The sequence below is a fragment of the Hemitrygon akajei genome, chromosome 6, assembly GCF_048418815.1.
Source record: "Hemitrygon akajei chromosome 6, sHemAka1.3, whole genome shotgun sequence".
NCBI lineage: Eukaryota > Metazoa > Chordata > Chondrichthyes > Myliobatiformes > Dasyatidae > Hemitrygon > Hemitrygon akajei.
In genome coordinates, this window is record NC_133129.1 from 168,693,795 (window position 1) to 168,713,200 (window position 19,406).

A 19,406-nucleotide genomic window follows, 5' to 3' on the forward strand; every position below is an offset into this window, starting at 1 on the left:
TCAACCTCAAGACAACTGATGCAGACAGAAGCATTTCTTAAGTAGTTCCCTTGTTTTTGTTTTTGACATTGAGGAAAATGTTGTTATCCTTGTTACTGAGCTCTTTATCTGCTCCCTGTACTCTGACTTGTTATTTGAGATGAGGCTCACTACAATGGTACCATCTGTAAAATCGTAGATGGAGTTAGAACAGAATCAGGCCATGCAGTTACAAGTGTACAGGGAGTAGGCCAAGGGGCTGAGGACACAACCTCTTGAAGTGCCAATGTTTAGAGTATCTGTGGTAGAAAGTGAAGTGAACTTTGAGCACCAGGCTCCTATACTGTCACTCTTAACCACAACAGTGAGATCAATCTGAAATCTCTTTTCCTCTCTGGAATGGATTTCTTCTCAACAAGTCCATTATTAACAACATTCAGAATCAGATTTAACATCACTGGCATATGTCATAAAATTGTTATTTGGCAGCAGTAACATTGCAATATATCCAATGTTACTGCTGCCAATAAATATGTACATTACAATAAGTATATGTGTATATATTTAAAAAGTTAAATTAAATAAGTAGTGCAAAAAGAGATTAAAAAATTAGTGATGTAGTGTTCATGGGTTCAGTGTCCATTCAGAAATCTGATGGCAGAGGAGAAGAAACTGTTCCTGAGTCGTTGATTGTGTGCCTTCAGGCTCCTGTGCTTCCTCTCTGATGGTAGCAATGAGATGGGTTATGTCTTGTGTGATGGGGGTCCTTAATGATGAATGCCGCCTTTTTGAGGTATCGCTCCTTGAAGGTGTCCTGATTGCTCGGGAGGGTATACCATTGCTGGGGAAGGGTCGAGTGGGATCCAAGATCAGCCATGACGGAATGGCAGAGTTGACTCGATGGGCTGAATGGTCTAATTCTGCTCCTTTGTCTTTATTTATTGAAGGTATGGAGAATTTGTATTTTTGCATTATAGTAGTCTTTCCAGTAACACATGCTTATTTGTAGGTGGACAGCTCATTAAAATACATGCCTGAGGTTCCCACTTCACAAGATGGATCTTCAGGAAAGATTATGGCTTACAGTATTATACCTTAAATTATAGTTTAGAGCATTCTACTCTTATGATCATTACGACCTTGTATTTTATTGTTTACCGGCATTGCGCTTTCTTTGTAGATTTTACACTCTATTCTGCTTGTTATTGTTTTATCTTTTTCTACCTCAACGCACTGTGTAATGATCTGATCTGTATAAAAACTATGCAAGACAAGCTTTTCACTGCATCTTGGTACATGTGACAATAATAAGCCAATACCAATATGCTGTTCTAACATCCTGCTCTAAGGCGATTAAAAAGTAGCTTTATTTGTCACATGTACATCTAAACATACGGTAAATACATCATTCTGTCTCAAATCAAAGTGTTGCCAGGCTTCTGATGCCAACATAGCGTGCTCACAACTCCCTAATCCTAAACGTATGTCTTTGGAATGTGAGAGAAACTCACATGGTCATGGGGAGAATTTAATCTCTTCACAGAAATTGAACCCCAGTTTTAAAGCTGAGTGCCCCAGAGCACTGCACAACCATGCTGATCTAATCCAATGTCAAACCTCAAAAGTTCTGGGAAATTCTACAGGCTGACCAGCCCACACTCTCTTAAAAAAAATGTCTGTTTCTTTTGAGCAAAATGAATCAGCCAAAAATAACACACGAGTTACGGTACAATCAGATTAAACTGCTGCATAAATTAACTTATCTAAGTCTGACAACACTCCTGGCACTAGGCACAGTGCTGTTCTTAAAATCAATATGAGTCTGGGTATCCATGCCAACCGTGTAATGCTGAGGCAGCTCCTCCACATGGCTCACAGCCAGCGTATAATGGCAGCCGTTCTCACCACAAGCTTCCCGCAGCCACACTGAAAGGAAATGGAGATTTGTCTCCAGGGGCAGACTGGACTTTTCATTTGTTAATGCACTTGGGACAATGATTTCCTATTAGAAATGATGATTCTCCTAAAAAAAAGGTTCTCTTCAATTAGCCCATAAAAAAAGAAAGAAATCACTTTGTTTCTTCCGACGTGTAACATTTGTTAATTGCATCTGAAAATGGATGACTTATCAGAAAATCAGAATAGTCATTTAGAAGCATGTGACTGTACTCGTATCTTGCTTGATGAGCAATCAGAAACGTATCCGCCACAAACAGGGTATCTCACGCAGGCACCACTTCATAGACCTTTAAAAAAGTCCACGGATTGATACAGCAGCCAACAATTAAATTAAATAGAATTCCTAATTGGCACAGATTGATAACTCAATACCCAGGGTCTGGAGTCTACCAGGAGTAATTCAACTAACACTAATCCTTGAACAGTCCCACACTCCATATTAACACTTATGGCACAATTATAAATATATATACATACACACAAACATACATACAGTATACAATAACATAAGATGGCTAATGGCCAACAACCTTGAAAAGTGACTCCCAATCAAGATGTATATGAGGCTGAGAGAATGCAGAGCTTATTCCAACATGGAAGATGCATCATTGCTGTCTGCCTTCAATAGCTATAGTCAAAGTTGGACAAGAGCTTTTGACAAGCAGTACCTTCCTAGCTCATAAAGCATTTAATGGAATGCATGCAGCTCCAATAACACTCCTGAAGCTCAACACCATCCAGAACAAAGCATCCACAAACTTCAATACTTTCACAACCACCCCCCCCCCCCGCAAACCGTGGTTACAGTGTGTACAGTCACTCACCAAGGCTACTCCAATTGCATTTTCCAAACCTCTGTCACCAAGGTTACGGGATTCACAGACGTGGCAACACTATACTTGCAAGTTCCCTTCAAGCAGCATAACAAACTGACATGGAAATCTATTACTGTCTCAACTCGGTATAAATCATGGAACTCCCTTCCCGTCCAAACCATGGGAGTACTTTTGCCAGATCGACTGCAGAAGTTCAAAATAACATCTTCTAAAGGGCAACAGGAGGTATGCTATGCACGGCCTTGCCAGCAGCATTTTGATCCTCAAACACAAAAAATTAAATTAAATAGAAGCTTGAAAAAAAAAGCTTCACTGCTAAATTTGGAAAGGTAGCAGCTAGTCTACCGATAAGGTTTTTATTCAGCGCTTTGAATTTCTTCATGGCAGAACCTGACGAACCATTGGAGAGTCATTGATTACTATCACTGAGACCCATCACAGGTTAAATCTGAATCACCTGGCCTTCAGGTATAATATTCAAAGTAATACACACAGCTTCATGGAGGGACAGCCAGGACAACCTCTCCCACAGCGTCTGCACTTATCTGAAGTAGAACTTATGGCAGCAACTTTCTGAACTAGTTACAACTTAATCACTGGGGATCTTATGATCGCAGATCTCATCGAACTGCGTCAGCAGTCAGTTCTACCTTACTCTGAAGATGATCTCTGACAGTGTCTCAGAAAATTTATAAATATTCAGTAACAATTACAAATCAAATATACTACATTAAAAATGAACTTAGAACAGAAAAATACACACTTTAAATTAACTGAGATAACAAATGCATTTGAAAACTCCCAAAACATGCCAACTGTTTATCTACATTGAAAGTAATGAAACTGAAAAATCTGCTCCAGTGTTAACAGGTAGGTTTACCCACTGTAAATCCAGCAAGTCTGAATAATTCGAAGGAAGCAATTATGCCAGAGGTCATGTGCTCTACTGCTGGACTCCACTGGAACTCCTGTGTTAGGGGGGCGGGGGGGCAAGAACCCCCTGATTTCTGAATTTGTGTGTGTCTAGGACAAAGAAGCAAGCTGGAAAATCATAGCTGACACTGCCCACCCTGCAAACTGCCTTTTTCCAAAAGCTCCCTTCTAGAAAGTGTTATAAAGCTATTATAAAAAAGGTTCATGACATCCTAAAAATGTCTTTCCTCGGGCAGTAAATCTGATCAATCATTCTAGTTAACTCTGCGTCACCCCTCCCCCTTCTATCACTTAACTGCATTGTAAACACTTTAAAGCACTTTTTATAATGCTGCATACATTATAAATACACATTGGTATTTATGCATTTAGAGTAACATACACAAAATGCTGCAGGAATTCAACAGGTCAGACAGCATCTATGGAAATGAATAAATGTCGATGTTCTGGGCCAAGACACTTCCTCGGGGCTGTTAAGGGAGGGGAGAGATGCCAGAATAAAAAGGTGGGGCAAGGGTAAGAAGCACTAGTTAGAAGATGATAGGTGAAGCCAGGTGGGTGGGAAAGGGCTGGTGAAGGAATCTGATAGGAAAGGAGAGTGGAAGGTGGGAGAAAGGGAGGAAGGGGCACCAGAGGAAGGAGATGGACAGGTGAAAAGAAGAGGTGGGGAATAGAAAATGAGGGAAGGGGGAGGAAATTTTCTTTTTACCAGAAGGAGAAATTTATGTTTGTGCCATCAGGTTGGAGGCTACCAAGCATATGAGGTGTCGTTCCTCCATCCTGACTGTGGCCGCATTGTGGCAAAAGAGGAGGCCATGAACCAAGATGTCAGAATGGGAATGGGGAGAGGAATTAAAATGCTTGGCCACCTTGGTAATTTCCAGGTGGCCAATCATTTTAATTCCTATGGAGTGGAGGTGCTCAACATAGTGGTCTCCAACTTGCGTTGGGTCTCACCAATGTACAGGAGACCTTTCTCAGGGTGAAGGAACTACAACTCATATTTTATCTGGGTAGCCTCAAACCTGATGACATGAACATCAATTTCTCCTTCCAGTAATTTTTTTCCCCCACCCCTACCGTCTTTTACATCTTCTCATCATCTGCTGATTACCTTCCCCCCTCCCCCCCCATCCTGGTGCCCGTTCTTCCATGTTCCGCTCTCCCCTCCAATCAGGTTTTTTTCTTCTTTGGCTCTTTTCCACTCACCTGCTTCAGCTATCATCTTCCAGCTAGTCCTTCTAATGTCTTCCCCCTTCCTTTCCAGTTCTGAAGAAAGGCCTCAGCCTGAAATGTCAGCTCTTTATTCATCTTCCTAGATGCTGCCTGACCTGCTGAATTCCTCTCGTATTTTGTATCTATTACTCTGGATTTCCACTATCTGCAGAATCTCCTGTGTCTAGATTTATGTATTTATGTTCATTTTAGTCAATATCTATACTTTAACCTCTAACTTATTTTATTTAATTAATTATTCTGTACAATGGTTGAACGTTGTTTTCTGTTGCATGCAACACTAACACACTACAGCAAATTCCAAATACATGTAAACGTATGTGGTGAATACAGTTAATCCTTCATCTTTGACTTGCACGACCATAACAGTAATGCAGTAAAATATTAACAGTTGCCCTCTTCCACAAGAAACAGTCAGCTTTCTTGGAAATTCTGGGACAATGCAAAGGCAACAGACCCGTGACATACAACAGAGTGGTTCTTCTGTACGAGCCTAGCTCTGCCTCGCTCTCTGTCATAAAAGCTGCTTTGTTATTGCCCAAGTCTCAAAACTAGAAGTAAACACCCAACTTCAAAAGCAAATGGCAAATATTACTCCAGAACTGGTAACTGGCAACAAATCAATGTTAATATTTCCCATGGCACCGTGAACTGGAGAATATTGTTAACATGGCATACGACCAACCTCTAGAAGGCTGCTTGTGGTGAGCTGAATCTCCAGCAAAGTACACAACAAACATTCTCTATGCTGGGTCATACAACAGAACCAGCCCACATCATCAAGGTAAATATGGCTGCTCTAAAGGATGGTAGCTTCTCAGCAGGTCTATCAATCAGGAACTAGAGAGGTCAAAGGCTTGTTGGGGGCTCGAACAAACTTATAATTCCATAATCAGTCAAGTAATGTAAATCGACATCGGGTCTCTAGGGATGATAGTGATTCAAAGTACATGCTGCCCACTCAGAAACTCTGAGTCATAGGTACATATTTACATTACACATTAATTTAAACAAAACATACACTCAGTGGCCACTTTATTAGGTACTGTATCCAATAAAATAGGTGTTGAGTGTAAGCTCATGGTCATCTGCTGCTGTAGCTCATCCAATTCAAGGTTTGACGTGTTACACGTTGAGGTTCGCTCTTCGGGACACCACTAACATATGGTTATGTGGGCTGCTGTCATGTTCCTGAGCAACACACAAAATCCTGGAGGAACTCAGTGGATCAGGCAGCATCTATGGGGGGGGGGGGGGAGGGGGGCAAGAATAAACAGTTGACATTTCAGGCACAGATGCTTTTTTCAGGGCTGGAAAGGAAGGGGAGAGATGCCAGAATAAAAAGTGGGGTGGAGGGGAACGAGGATTGCTAGAAGATGATAGATGAAGCCAGGTAGGTGGGAAAGGTGAAGGGGTGGAGGACAAGGAGACTGATAGGACAGAAGAATGGAGCATGGGAGAAAGGGAAGGAGGAGGGACACTGGGGAGAGGTGATAGGCAGGTATAGAAAAGAGGTAAGAGGCAAGAATGGACAAGGGAATCATGGCGGGACGAATCTCTGCAGGAAGTGGAGTGTGGGGTGGGGGGAGAGGGGAGGTAAAATCCCCCAACAATTTCTCCTTTGGCTCCTCCCACTTTCTCCAGACTCAAGTGGTAGCCATGGGCTACCGTGATTCCTTTATCTATTTGTCGCTCCCCAATAATCTCCCACCTAGCACATACTGCTGCCAGCAAATGAAATGCTATACCTATCCGTTTATCTCCACTCCTACCTCCATTCATGGCCCCATACCATTCTTCTGGTTGAGGCAACACTTCACCTGTGATTCTGTTGGGGTTGTCTATCGTATCTGATGCTCCTGATCAGAATGTGGATCGCGGTCCGCTTTTTTGAACACCCTTGCTCCATCGGCAAAGAACAGAATTTCCCGATGGCCAACCATTTTAATTCCTTTCCCATCACCATCCCAACATGTTGGTCTACGGCCACCTCTGTTGCCACAATGAGGCCACTCTCAAGGTGGACGCATAACACCTTATCTTCTCTCTGGGTAGCTTCTAATCTCATGGCATGAACGTTGATTTCTTCTTCCAGCATTCCAGTAAAAGATTCCTACCCCCTTCCCTCGAATTCGATTCCCCACTGTAGCCTCCTTCCTCTTTACCTCACCTGCCTATCACCCCCAATTCCCCCCCCCCCCCGCCCCCCACCGTGCCTCTCCTCCCTTCCTTTCTCCCATGGTCCACTCTCATTTCTTATCAGATTTTTTCTTCTCCAGCCCTTTACCTTTCTCACCCACGTGGCTTCAGGTATCATCTTCTAGCTGCCCTCCTTTCCCCCCACTTTATACTCTGGCATTTACCCCCTTACTTTCCAGTCCTGAAATGCCGTCTGTTTTTCTCGGCCTGAAATATTGTCTATTTTCCCCCTCCATAGATGCAGCCTGACCTGCTAAGTTCCTCCAGCATTTTGGGTGCGTTACTCTGAAAGAATTTCCAGCATCTGCAGAGACTCTTGTGTTACTGCCATCTTCCTGTCAGCTTGTACCAGTCTGGCCATTTCTCCCTGATATCTCCTATTAACAAGCATTTTCCCCCACAAAACTGCTGCTCACTGTATTTTTTTTCTGTTTTATACACTATTCCCTATAAACTCTAAAAACTATTGTGCTTGAAAACCACAGATGATCAGCAGTTTCTGAAATACTCAAACTACCCCATCTGGCACCAACAATCAAAGTCACTAAGATCATATCTGTTCTCCATTTTGATGGTTGGTCTGAACAACAACTGAACTTCTTGACCATGCCTGCATACTTTCATGCATTCAGTTGCTGGCACATGATTGGCTGATTAGATATTTTCATCAGTGAGCAGGGGTACGGTGGTACCTAATGAAGTGGCCACTGAGTGTACGCTCCAGGATTTTTGAATTGATTTAATTTAAGAAGTGGAAACATCAATGTTTTGATGGAGAGGGGAAAGTGAATACAATAATAAATGAGGTAACAGGAAATGCAAATAATATTATTATTTAATATTCTTTAAGTGACCACAAACAATAAACTATCAGGATGGTTCGTAAAAGTATTGTATTGGGTCTGATAAAACTCATACTTCCAATGGAATAGCACAACTTCAGATTCATAAGCAAACTAATTTATGCTCACCTGTTAAACTAGTTCAGTACTGGCTGGTAGAACAATAATTGGGATACAAAGAGAGAGCCAATCGGGAAGGAAGGTGGTTGGGTTGCAACCTATAAGTAAGGCAAATCCTACTATAGGAAGCATAATCATGACATTTAAGCTATTTCATGACAGAGGAAGACGTGTGAGAGAAAGTCAACAAACCCTGCAATTTGAAGCCCATCCCTTTCTTCAAAAAAAACTGTAAATTTGCCCCTTGTTTTTTTTTCCTACATCATGCCTTCTATCAACATTAGACTGCCTGCACCACAGATTTTTAGCACATCTTCTCTCCATCTGTTATAACAATTCATTCCAAAGTAGAAAAGCGAAGAGAATTGCAGTGAGCACTTGATAAACAAAAAAAAAAGTTTTTTTTAAGTTTGTAGAGATGGCTTGGGATAAAGAGTTGGGTCAGGTTTAGGGATGGAATGAGAGAGCTAGAGTTCAGGTTAGTGTTCAGAGATGGTAATATGGGTGTTACAGTAGGCTGGAGTCACAGCCCCTGGTGCACACTCAGAAGGGAGCCACATGGATGTGTGATGAAGGACATCCATAGTCTAGGAACCCACTCCACTTAATTAGCAATTGCATCAGAGATGTCAACAGCTTCATTCCAAGATGTACCTGGCTGTCTTTTTCCAGAATTTTTGGATTGACTACAATTGTAATTGTAGTCAATTGTGTGCTGCATTACAGATCTACAATTATCCTCTGTTTGTAATCTTAATATTGATTCAGCAATTCAAATGATTTGTAGTTTACTGGAAATAGTTCAAAACCCAGCGAGTCTAATAATTTGACTGAAATTGAAGCACTCTGAACAAAATACATACATCATGGAGTGGGAAGGCAGCAGTGTACGTGCCATTGTTCAGCAGCCTCTTAATCCCAATTTTCTTCTTTCCATCTTCCGTTGTGTACTTGCATCGAGAAAGAATATAATACACCTGGAGAAAGGAGAGGGCGAGTTAGGTGAAAAGGTACTGTATCTAGCTCTCTTCCCACATACTACACTGAACAAAGAATTAACTAAAGCCCAGTGATTCAAGATTTAAACGATTGGCATTTAAAAAGCACACAAAGCATGGCTTATAAAAAATACACTGTAATAATACTGAAGGAAATAATCACATGCAACACACACAAAATTCTGGAAACTCAGCCAGCCATACAACATCTATGGAGGGGAATAAACAGCTGAAGTTTCAGACTGTGACACTTCATCAGATCCCGATCAGCCTGAAACACCGACCGTTTTTCTCCTCTATAGATGCTGCCTGACTTGCAGAGTTCCTCATGCATTTTGCACAAGTATCTCAAGGTTTTCAGAATATGCAAAATCTGTTGTGTTTATAAACATAAGGGACAGGACGGAGATATAGGAACAATAGGTCCCAGACCACCAGATTCAGAGCAATTATTACCCTTCAACCATAAGGCTCCTGAACCTGTGTGGATAACAGTGATTCCACAACCTATAGACTCATTTTCAAAAAAAACTCCATAAATATGTTATCAGTATTAATTATTTAATTATTCTTTTATTTGTGCAATGTCTTCTTTTCCATATTTATCAGTTTTTGTTTGCATGTACGTTTTCATTGATTCTATTGTATTTTTGTTCTACTGCAAATGCTGCAAGAAAATAAATCTCAGGGTGGCATATGGTGATATACAGTGCCCATAAAAAGTATTCAACCCCCTTGGAAGTTTTTATGTTTTATTGTTTTACAACATTGAATCACAGTGGATTTACCTGGCTTTGTTTGACAATGATCAACAGAAAAAGACTCTCATGTCAAAGCGAAAACAGATCTCTACAAAGTGATTTAAATTAATTACAATTATGAAACACAAAATAATTGATTGCATAAGTATTTGTCCCTTTCAAGTCAGTATTGAGTAGATCCACCTTGAGTCTATGTAGATAATTCTTGATCAGCTTTGAACGTCTGGCTACTGTAATTTTTCCCTATTCTTCTTTACAAAACTGCTCAAGATCTGTCAGATTGCATGGGAATCACGAGTGAACAGCCCTTTTCAAGTCCAGCCACAAAGTCTTAATTGGATTGAGGTCTGCACTCTGACTTGGCCTCTCCAGGACATTAACTCTGCTGTTTTTAAGCCATTCCTGTGTAGCTGTCACTTTATGCTTGGGGTCATTGTCTTTTTGTAAAACAAATCTTCTCCCAAGTCCCAGTTCTCTTTCAGATGGCATCAGGTTTTCCTCCAGGATTCCCCTGTATTTTGCTGCATTCATTTTGCCCTCTAAATTCACAAGTCTTCATGGTGGGGCTGCATCCCCACAGCACCATACTTCATGGGAGGGTTGGTGTGTTCTTGATGATGTGCAGTGTTTGGCTTATGCCAAACAGAACATTTAGCCTAATGGCCAAAAAGCTTAATTTTGATTTCATCAGCCCGTAGAATTTTCATGGTGTAATTTTTGCCAGGATACTGACTCACTAGCAGGTGGACCGTCCAGATACAGGTGTATTTTTACTGCAATCAATTGAAACATCTTGACTGTACACAAGTCTCCAAAAACAGACCTCCATGTAACTAATTATGTCACTTCGAAAACCAATTGGCTGCACCAGCGATGATTTGGTGTGTCATATTAAATGAGGGTAAACACTTATGCAATCAATTACTTTGTGCTTTATGTTTGTAATTAATTTAGATCACTTTGTGAAGATCTGTTTTCACTTTGATATGAAAGAGTCTTCTTCTGTTGATCAGTGCCAAAAATGCCAGATTAAATCTACTGTGATTTAATGTTGTAAAACAATAAAACATGAAAACTTCCTGGGGGGGGGGGTGAATACTTTTTATAGGCACTATACCTACTTTGATAATAAATTTACTTTGAACTTTGAAATTCTCATTGAGCTAGGCAGCACTTGCAAAGAAACAAGTCATGCTTTTAATTTTATTCCTTCTGTTCCTGTGTGCCACACCTTACAGGTTATAGCTATTAAATATGATTTAGACAATTATATTTCTGTGGGCAGTAACTGTTCCTTTAATGTCACCGTTTTACTGTTTGTTTCACAGAACTCAGCTTCTAATGTTGTTCTGGAATAAAAGATGGCCATGAAAACCATTTCCTGAATAAAGTATTTTTGTTGTTTAAATTACTGGCTATTTTCCAGCACTTTAGATTGTCAATAAGGGAGATACTAAGACAGTAGCCGACAGTTCCAAAGGGTACGAGTAGCATTCTTTCAATTGAATGAAAATCAGGACCAAATGGCAGATAGCATGGCATCTGCTGACAGCAGCGAGAAAACATCAGATCTTGGGGTGGCACTGTAGTGTAGTGGTTAGCACAACGTATTGCAGTACCAGTGATTCAGTTCCTGCCACTGTCTGTAAGGAGTTGGTATGTTCTCCCTGTGACCGCGTGTGTTACCTCCGGGTGCTCCGCTTTCCACTCACAGTCCACCAGCACTTGTGGGTGGGACCTCTGCACTACCACCCAAATGCAATCAGATCCTGCCACTTCACTCAAGGGTGCAATGGCCAGCAGGATCCAGTCTTTGATTTCTGCTCAGGTTAAGTACGGACACGCAGCCAGCAAATACAAACTGAGAATCAGGTTCCACATAATACAACATCACTGTGTAAGTGACATAAATCGGTTCAAGGCAAGTTTTTGAACCGATCTGCACAACCTTAATCATTACCTCAGTACAGCAACACCAAGACTATGTATTTTTTTTACTTCAAATTTATATTTTTCTAGCCAATGTCGTGTTCCTTGTGCTATGCGCCCGTGATGCCGATGCGGGTCTTTCATTGTACCAGTGCATATAAAAACGAAATTGTGCAATAAAATTGACTTTGACATTTTGACCTCAGGATACCCAGTTTCAAAATGCAGGTTACATGATACCGAGTCTTGGTGTGGGAAGAGTGAAAAATGCAAGTTAAAATTTTTTTTCTACTCAATGTCTGATTATGATCTGGAAGTCTCATCCTCTAGGGTGGGGAAAATAGCTAAATAAGGCTTTCAAACTGGATTACGTGGGCAGTTAAAGAAAAATCATTGTCTTTTCTTTGTGGAAAGAGAGAGAAATGCAACCAAATATGTTATTTTACAAAGAGATAGAATGAACTGAATAGGTCAAATGTCCTCCCCTCTTTGCAATTATGTAAATGTTGTAATAACAATATTCAATATCCCACATTCAGTTTGAAGTTAATCCATAACAAAGGGTTGAATATAATCATACTTACAATCCTGTTACGGGTAGAAGGTGAGAAGAAGGTCTCTGGATTATTGATCAAGTAGAGTTCCTGCCGCTGCTTGCTGAAAGGTGCCGTGAAATAATCAGGTTCTGGGTTCATTATTGCTGGATCAAGACGGAATGGCTTCAGCATCCAGTCAAAAGGGTTTTCCCTTGCTTGTGGAATATCGTTGACTTTTATTGGCACCTTAATATGCATAACCTCTGCATACATAGCCAGCACGTCCCAAGGAGCGTGGATTTTCACAAAGTAAGTCTTGCCATCCTCCGAATCCTGAAAGTTAAATCAACTGGTTTGTTTTCAATATTAAGCTTTAAAAAGTTGACAGCATCACATCTAGGAATATGAAAGGGTTTGGGGTGGACGTGGCCGTGGGGATCTTCAGTGGAAAAGTTCATGCGCTGAATGATCTTCAGCTGGGTTTATGTGCAACAAGAATTATAACCATCCTTCAATATTTCAGAAAGCATCCTTCTATATTGGGCAAGTTTGCTATTCTTTATAATTACAAATCACAGTAGACCTCCATAGGGAGCCCAGGGTCAGAGGTTTACAAAACTAGCAGTGTGCATTGCAGGGTGTTAAACTGCTTCCTAAATTTTCAATATAGCGCACAAAAGGCACTCGCTATTACTATCAAGAAGCTGGATACTTCATCCAACTTTTCCTGCTGACTTCCTGTACTCCAGTAATTCTCAGACTTCACAGATACCACATCTAATGACTATTATCAGAGTGGCCTCCTGATCACACAATCCAGTAACATTCATGCAAGTATAGGCTTCCTGATTCAATTTTCCAATACTTCATTTACTCAGTCTCTTTGAGTCTATTCAACTTTGTTGATGGCCCTCTTCAGACATGTTTGGACAATTGTGCCCAACAAGAAATCATTGATTAAATCAGCAAATTAAATGTACAAAATTTGTATACCAGGACAGAGATAAAGAGGGATTTCTTTTACCAGTGCTGAATCTGTGGAATTCATTGCCACAGATGGCTGTGGAGGCCAAGTCATTGGGTATACATAAAGCAGAGGTTTAGTGGTTCTTGATTAGTAAGAATGTCAATGCTTATGGGGGAAAAAGCAGGAGAATGGAGTTGAAAGGGAAGATAAATCAACCTTGATGGAATGGTAGAGCAGTGCGATGGGCTGAATGGTCTATTTCTGCTATGTCTCATGGTCTAAATCTCAACCTCATTGAACTGGGCATAGACTGCATTGTCAATCAATGATTTTTTACAACAACATGCTATCAGTTTTACATGGTATCAGTTCAAAAGCCAAGCTGCAAGGCCCCCTCCTTTGACCAATGAGAAGCAGCCCCTGCCATGCCAGAAATACAAAGTAAGCCCCTTATACTTGCATTAACGCTAAACCCCCTGCCATTCCGGTGAAGTACAGTGCCCAGGAACAGAGATTTACAAATTCGGCTACTGATCAACTTCTCAACTAAGAACAATAATGCTGACTCACATTGAAGAGCAACTTTAACAAGTTAAAATTTGTACCTTTTGGGACTGGAGACCCCATACTTAAGGGAACCTTACATAATCAAATGCTTTGTCCAAGACCAAGCATTAAGCGGCACTGCAGAGGATGAAAGATTCAGAGGCAAAGAGGTTTAAGGGATCCCTGTAAAGGGCAAGATTATCAGAAGTACAGTAACCTTCACTTACGTCTTTATTTTCAGTTTCAAGTTCAAGACCTGTCTTCAGCAGATTTTCTTCAAATTCTTTTCTTCTTTCCTGAAAAAAAATGAAATTCATCATAAGTTGCAGGTGATACAAAGATAGGAGGAGGGGCAGATAGTGCTGAGGAATTAGGGAGTCTGCAGAAGGATTAGGAGAATGGACAAAGAAATAGCAGACCAATGCAGTTTAGGGAAGTATATAATCATGCTCTTTGGTAGAAGGAATACAGGTAAATGCTATTTTCCAAATGGGGAGCAAATTCAAAAAAATCAGGCTTGCAAAGGGACATGGGAAGCTACTTTCAAATCTCTATCTTTTCTTTCAGTTAGTCCTGACGAAGGGTCTCGGCCTGAAACATCGACAGCGCTTCTCCCTATAGATGCTGCCTGGCCTGCTGCGTTCCACCAGCATTTTGTATGTGTTGCTTGAATTTCCAGCATCTGCAGATTTCCTTGTTGTCGTCGAAGAGAGCTTCCCTTTTTAAACCTTGTGCATTGAGGTCACGCACCTGTGCAGTCGTGCCTCTTTTATCCCAATTAGTTAAAAAGAAAACCTGAATTTTCTCACGAAAAACGGCAACTTACTCCGCTGCCTACCTGCTGTGAATCAATATGTGGTGTTGGAACTGTACTTAGACAAACAGACAAAACAGAAGGTTTCAAATTGTTTTTCTGACCATACAGAAAATTGTTTATTATTATTTCTTTGTGCATTTGCAGTTTGTTGTTTGTTTTGCACGTTGGTTGTTTGCCTATACTGTTACATACGGTCTTTCATTGATTCTATTGTGTTTCTTGTATTTACCACATATGCCCACAGGAAAGTAAACCTCAGGGTTGTATAGTAAATGGTGACATATATGATCTTGGATTTACTTTGAACATTGAAGTATAAGCAACCCTGTGGTGCACCTGCGCCGATGGCGAGTGTGCATGAGATGTTATTGCCAATCAATTTCAGTAATGTAAAGAAAATGGAAAACTTCAAATTGTTTTCCTTAAGCAGCACACACAAAATGCTGAAGGAATTCAGCAGGTAAAGCAGCAACTATGGAAAAGAGTAGACAGTCGACGTTTCAGGCCGAGACTCTGCATCAGGACTGAAGGGTCTCAGCCCGAAACGCTGACTGTTTATTTTTTCCATAGATACTGCCTGACCTGCTGAGTTCCTCCAGCATTTTGTGTGTGTTGCTTTGCATTTCCAGCATCTGCAGATTTTCTCATGTTTATTGGTTTCTTAAGCATAGATTAACAAAGGTGTTCACAATTCTGAAAATAAACAAGAACTATCCCCACTGGGTGAAGTCAGCCACCCAAAGATAGATTTAAGATAATGAGCCAAGAAAGCAAAGCGTGGAGGTGGGGCAGGAGTGGCTATTTAAATTGCTACCCCTGTACAGTTTGAAGAGGTAGTGGAAATTGACAGTGCCTGGTAAAAAGGAAACTGGATTCACAATTGTAAAGGAAATTACTGCACTGGGGTAAAAATTAATTGGGTCCGAAGAACCTACACAATCAAAATGGGCTTAATGCCCTTGTGCACTATTGTGTATAAACCTCACTGCAAAATGGTGTCTTGCCTTTAGAAAACAATTCAGTTATACAAATTCATCCTTGACATTTCACTTAATACCTCATTATAATGTCAAAACCAGATTATAACAAACAGGAACACGGTTGAAATCTTAACATTAGTGACACCCATAAAATTGATCTTTTGCATCAAATACTCAAATATCAAGGCTCCAAGTGTCCAAACAGGCCCTGAAGGTTAACCCACACCACCACATTTCTTTTTAATTGTGTTGTTGGGCACTTTAAAATTAATATCCAACAGAAATCCTTGATCCTGTGGGTGACACCTTACTGCTGGTCAAAAACAAGACCATAATAACCCCCATCTAACTCCCTTTATTCTCTCTTCAAGATAACCCAAAATTAGATAGCTTTCCTTATAGAAGGATTGGTTTTAACGGTCTGGTGAAAGGTCTCATTTGAGGTGGTGTTAATGTTATTCATCAATGATGGTGCCAATCACTTAGAAGCTGCTATCTCTGCTATGGAAGCAAAGGCCAAACTTTTAAAGTCAACATGAATATCCTTAAGATTTAATCAACCTCTTATCCACTAGGACACCCTTCCCCTTTCCCCTGGCACCTTTAATCAAGTGCCAACACCCACTCGTCCCTCATCCCACCCACTGTGCAGTGCGGGTGTAGGCACAGGTTAAATGAACACCATTGATAAACCCAGCAGGCCATCTGCAATGACAGAGCAGCTGCTGATTTCTGCTCCGTAGGAGTGACCCTGTAGAAAAGAATTCCAAAACTGCAAACTGCACCAGCGACCGATTTAGTCTTGAGCAATAAACAAACAGGCAGATACATTTCCAATGAACTTTTCCTATAACTGGACACACGATACCACACTAGAAGAAAACGGGCACAGCCATCATCCACACTGTGTGCGCTGGTAATCCTACATCACGAGGGACTAAAGTGAGTGTTTCCAAGATTCATTGCAATGTAGGAGGCCATTCATCCCTTCAACTCTATGTTAACTCCCATCATAGTCGCAGCATTGAACTTAAGTACAGGCTCTTCAGCATAATGTTCTGCCAACCTATATACTCTGTGATCAATCTAGCCAATAACCCTCCTTTTTCTTTTTACACCCAAGAGTCTCCAAAATGTCCCTATTGTATCAGCCTCTACCAACACTTCAGGCAGTGTGTTCCATGCACCTACTGTCCCTCTCTGTGTTAAAATCCCCCCCTAAACTTTTCTCCAGCAATCTCATTCATTTCCTTGCAACCCATTCTCTCACACATGCTAATTAATCTGCCCCTGCTACCTGCTTCTGATTTTCTTTTAACTATCAAAGTTTCATTAACCATTTTTTTTAAACTATTAAGGCTGTCAAACCTGCCGTGAGATCTGTATAGCTATAATAATGAGCTGAAAAAATGACAGACAGAATTTAATGCAGTCAAGTGTGAGGGGTTACATTTGGGGACCACAAACCAGGGTAGGACTTGCACAGCGAGTGATAGGGCACTGAGGAGTGTGGTAAAGCACAGGGATATGTGAATACAGATCCTTAATTCTTTGAAAGTGACATCACAGATGCATAGGATTATAAGGAGAACTTTTGGCATATCGCATTCATAAATTAGGGTACAGAGTACAGGAGTTGGGATGTTATGTTGAATTGGTATGAGACGTTGGTGAGGCCTAATATTGAGTATTATGTACAGTTTTGGCCACCCATCTACAGAAAAGGTCGAAAGAGTGCAGAGAAAATTTACAAGAATGTTGCCTGGAGTTGAGGACCTGAGTTACAGGTTAAGATTGAATAGGCTGGGTCGGTGTAGAACAAGGGGAGATTTTTCATAGATGTTTACAAAATTATGAGGGGTATAGATCAGAAAAATGCAAGCAGGCTTTTTCCACTGAGGTTGGGTGAGACTAGAACTAAAACGCATGGGTTAAGGATGAAAGGTGAAATGTTGAAAGGGAAGATGAGGGGATACTTCTTCACTTAGAGGGTGGTAAGAGTGCGAAAGGAGCTGTCAGCAGAAGTGATGGATGTAGGTTTGCTTTCAACATTTTAGAGAAACTCGGATAGGTACAGTACATTGATGGGAGGGCTATGGAGGGCTAAATGGGAAATGGGACTTGGCAGGATAATATCTGGCATGAGCTAGATGGGCCAAAGGGCTTGTTTCTATTCTGTAGTATTCTATGACTCAATCATCTAATGGTAATTCATAGTAGTTAAATATCAAGCAGCACATTGTCAGGATGTGGGTTGATAATGTTCGGTTAGTGCCTGACGTCATTTTGTTTCGTGGTTTAATCTTCTTTATGCTTGTATATATGTTTGGACATTTTTGCAAATATTTTTATTACAATAATCCTCATATACATCTGAAATGAGTTTACAAGTAGAGGTATAAGAACATTGAAGGATTTGGAAGAAAGGACTGGAATATTGGAACATACTTTAAAAAATATTGAGATTTTTTCTGAACTGGAACATGGAAGTTGGCCTGCAAGTGACATGGTGAAGAGTAATGAGACTGGGTTTGTTAGGACACTGGAAACACTGTTGTGGATGTAACAACAGATCAGAAAAAGGGAGGCTGGCCAGATCAGGGAATACTTATCACACTCTGGTGTGACATGATCTCAAAGTTATACAGCACTACAGCACAGAAACTGACCCATCTAGTTTGCAACAGACTATTACTCTGCACGTCTCATCAACCTGCACCTAGACTTAATCCTACACCTGGATTCACTATCTCTGCATTTATCTGTAAATATTGGTCTATATTTACAACAGCATACCAATAATGTACGAGGGGTGATTGATAAAGTTTGTGGCCTAAGGTAGGAGTCAAGTTTAGAAAACCTAGCACATTTATTCTCCTTCATTTACACACTTAGTCCAGCGGTCATGGAGCATACGGATCCCTTCTTTGTAGAAGTCGGTGTCTTGGAGCTCCAGAAGTGGTCCACAGCAGGGGTGATTGAAAAGTTTGTGGCCTAAGGTAGGAGATGAGTTATTAACTTCAAACTTACTGCATTTTCACTCAAAGTGTTGACGTGCATGTCACAAGAGCTGTGTAACTCATCTCCCTCTACCTTAGGCCACAAACTTAACAATCACCCTTGCTGTGGACCAGCTGGAGGTCCAAGACGCTCTCGTTATATGCACATGCAGTTCAACTCTTTGCGTGATAATGCAGAAAGTTTGAAGCTAATAACTCATCTCCTTCTACTTTAGGCCACGGACTTATCAATCACCCCTGCTGTGGATCACTTCTACAAAGAAGGGATCCGTATGCTTCACGACCGCTGGACTAAGTGTGTACATGTAGGAGGGGACTATGTTGAAAAATAAACGTGCTAGGTTTTCTATGACACTTTCTACCTTAGGCCACAAACTTATCAATCACCCCTCGTATATCTGTACTTACAATGGTATACAGATAACCACAAAAGTTGAAGAAAGAAAACACTGGAATTTATTTCTAGGGCCCTGGAAGAGTCCTTAAGTTTATTTACAGATTATTCTAAACACAGGCTAGCACACTCAATGTTGTTTGGAGAACTGGTGTTCTGGCAGCCATTTTCCCACAGTCAAGGGCCCATCATCACTGCATTTGATAAGACTTGCTTCAGGTCATCAATTCTTGTAGTCCTGAAGGATTAATGGGATACTCTTCAGAAACTGCCTCCACTTCACTTTGAAACAGCACACTCCAGTCGTTCCTATATAAAATTAGATATCCCGTCTTCCTAAATTTTAACCATATA

The 19,406-nt window shown here is 40.8% G+C and overlaps 1 protein-coding gene across 6 annotated transcripts in view; it reads right to left on the bottom strand.

Annotated features, from left to right (window-relative positions):
* Positions 1-19,406, bottom strand: part of ano5a (anoctamin 5a) — a 179,110-nt gene that overhangs the window by 57,107 nt on the left and 102,597 nt on the right. For all 6 annotated transcript variants that reach the window (XM_073049738.1, XM_073049735.1, XM_073049737.1 and 3 more), the window contains 3 exons: positions 14,069-14,137; positions 12,377-12,661; positions 8,968-9,081 (listed from right to left, as the gene is read on the bottom strand). In XM_073049738.1, the coding sequence (XP_072905839.1) occupies positions 8,968-9,081; positions 12,377-12,661; positions 14,069-14,137 (468 nt within the window). The remainder of the gene's footprint in view (positions 1-8,967; positions 9,082-12,376; positions 12,662-14,068; positions 14,138-19,406) is intronic.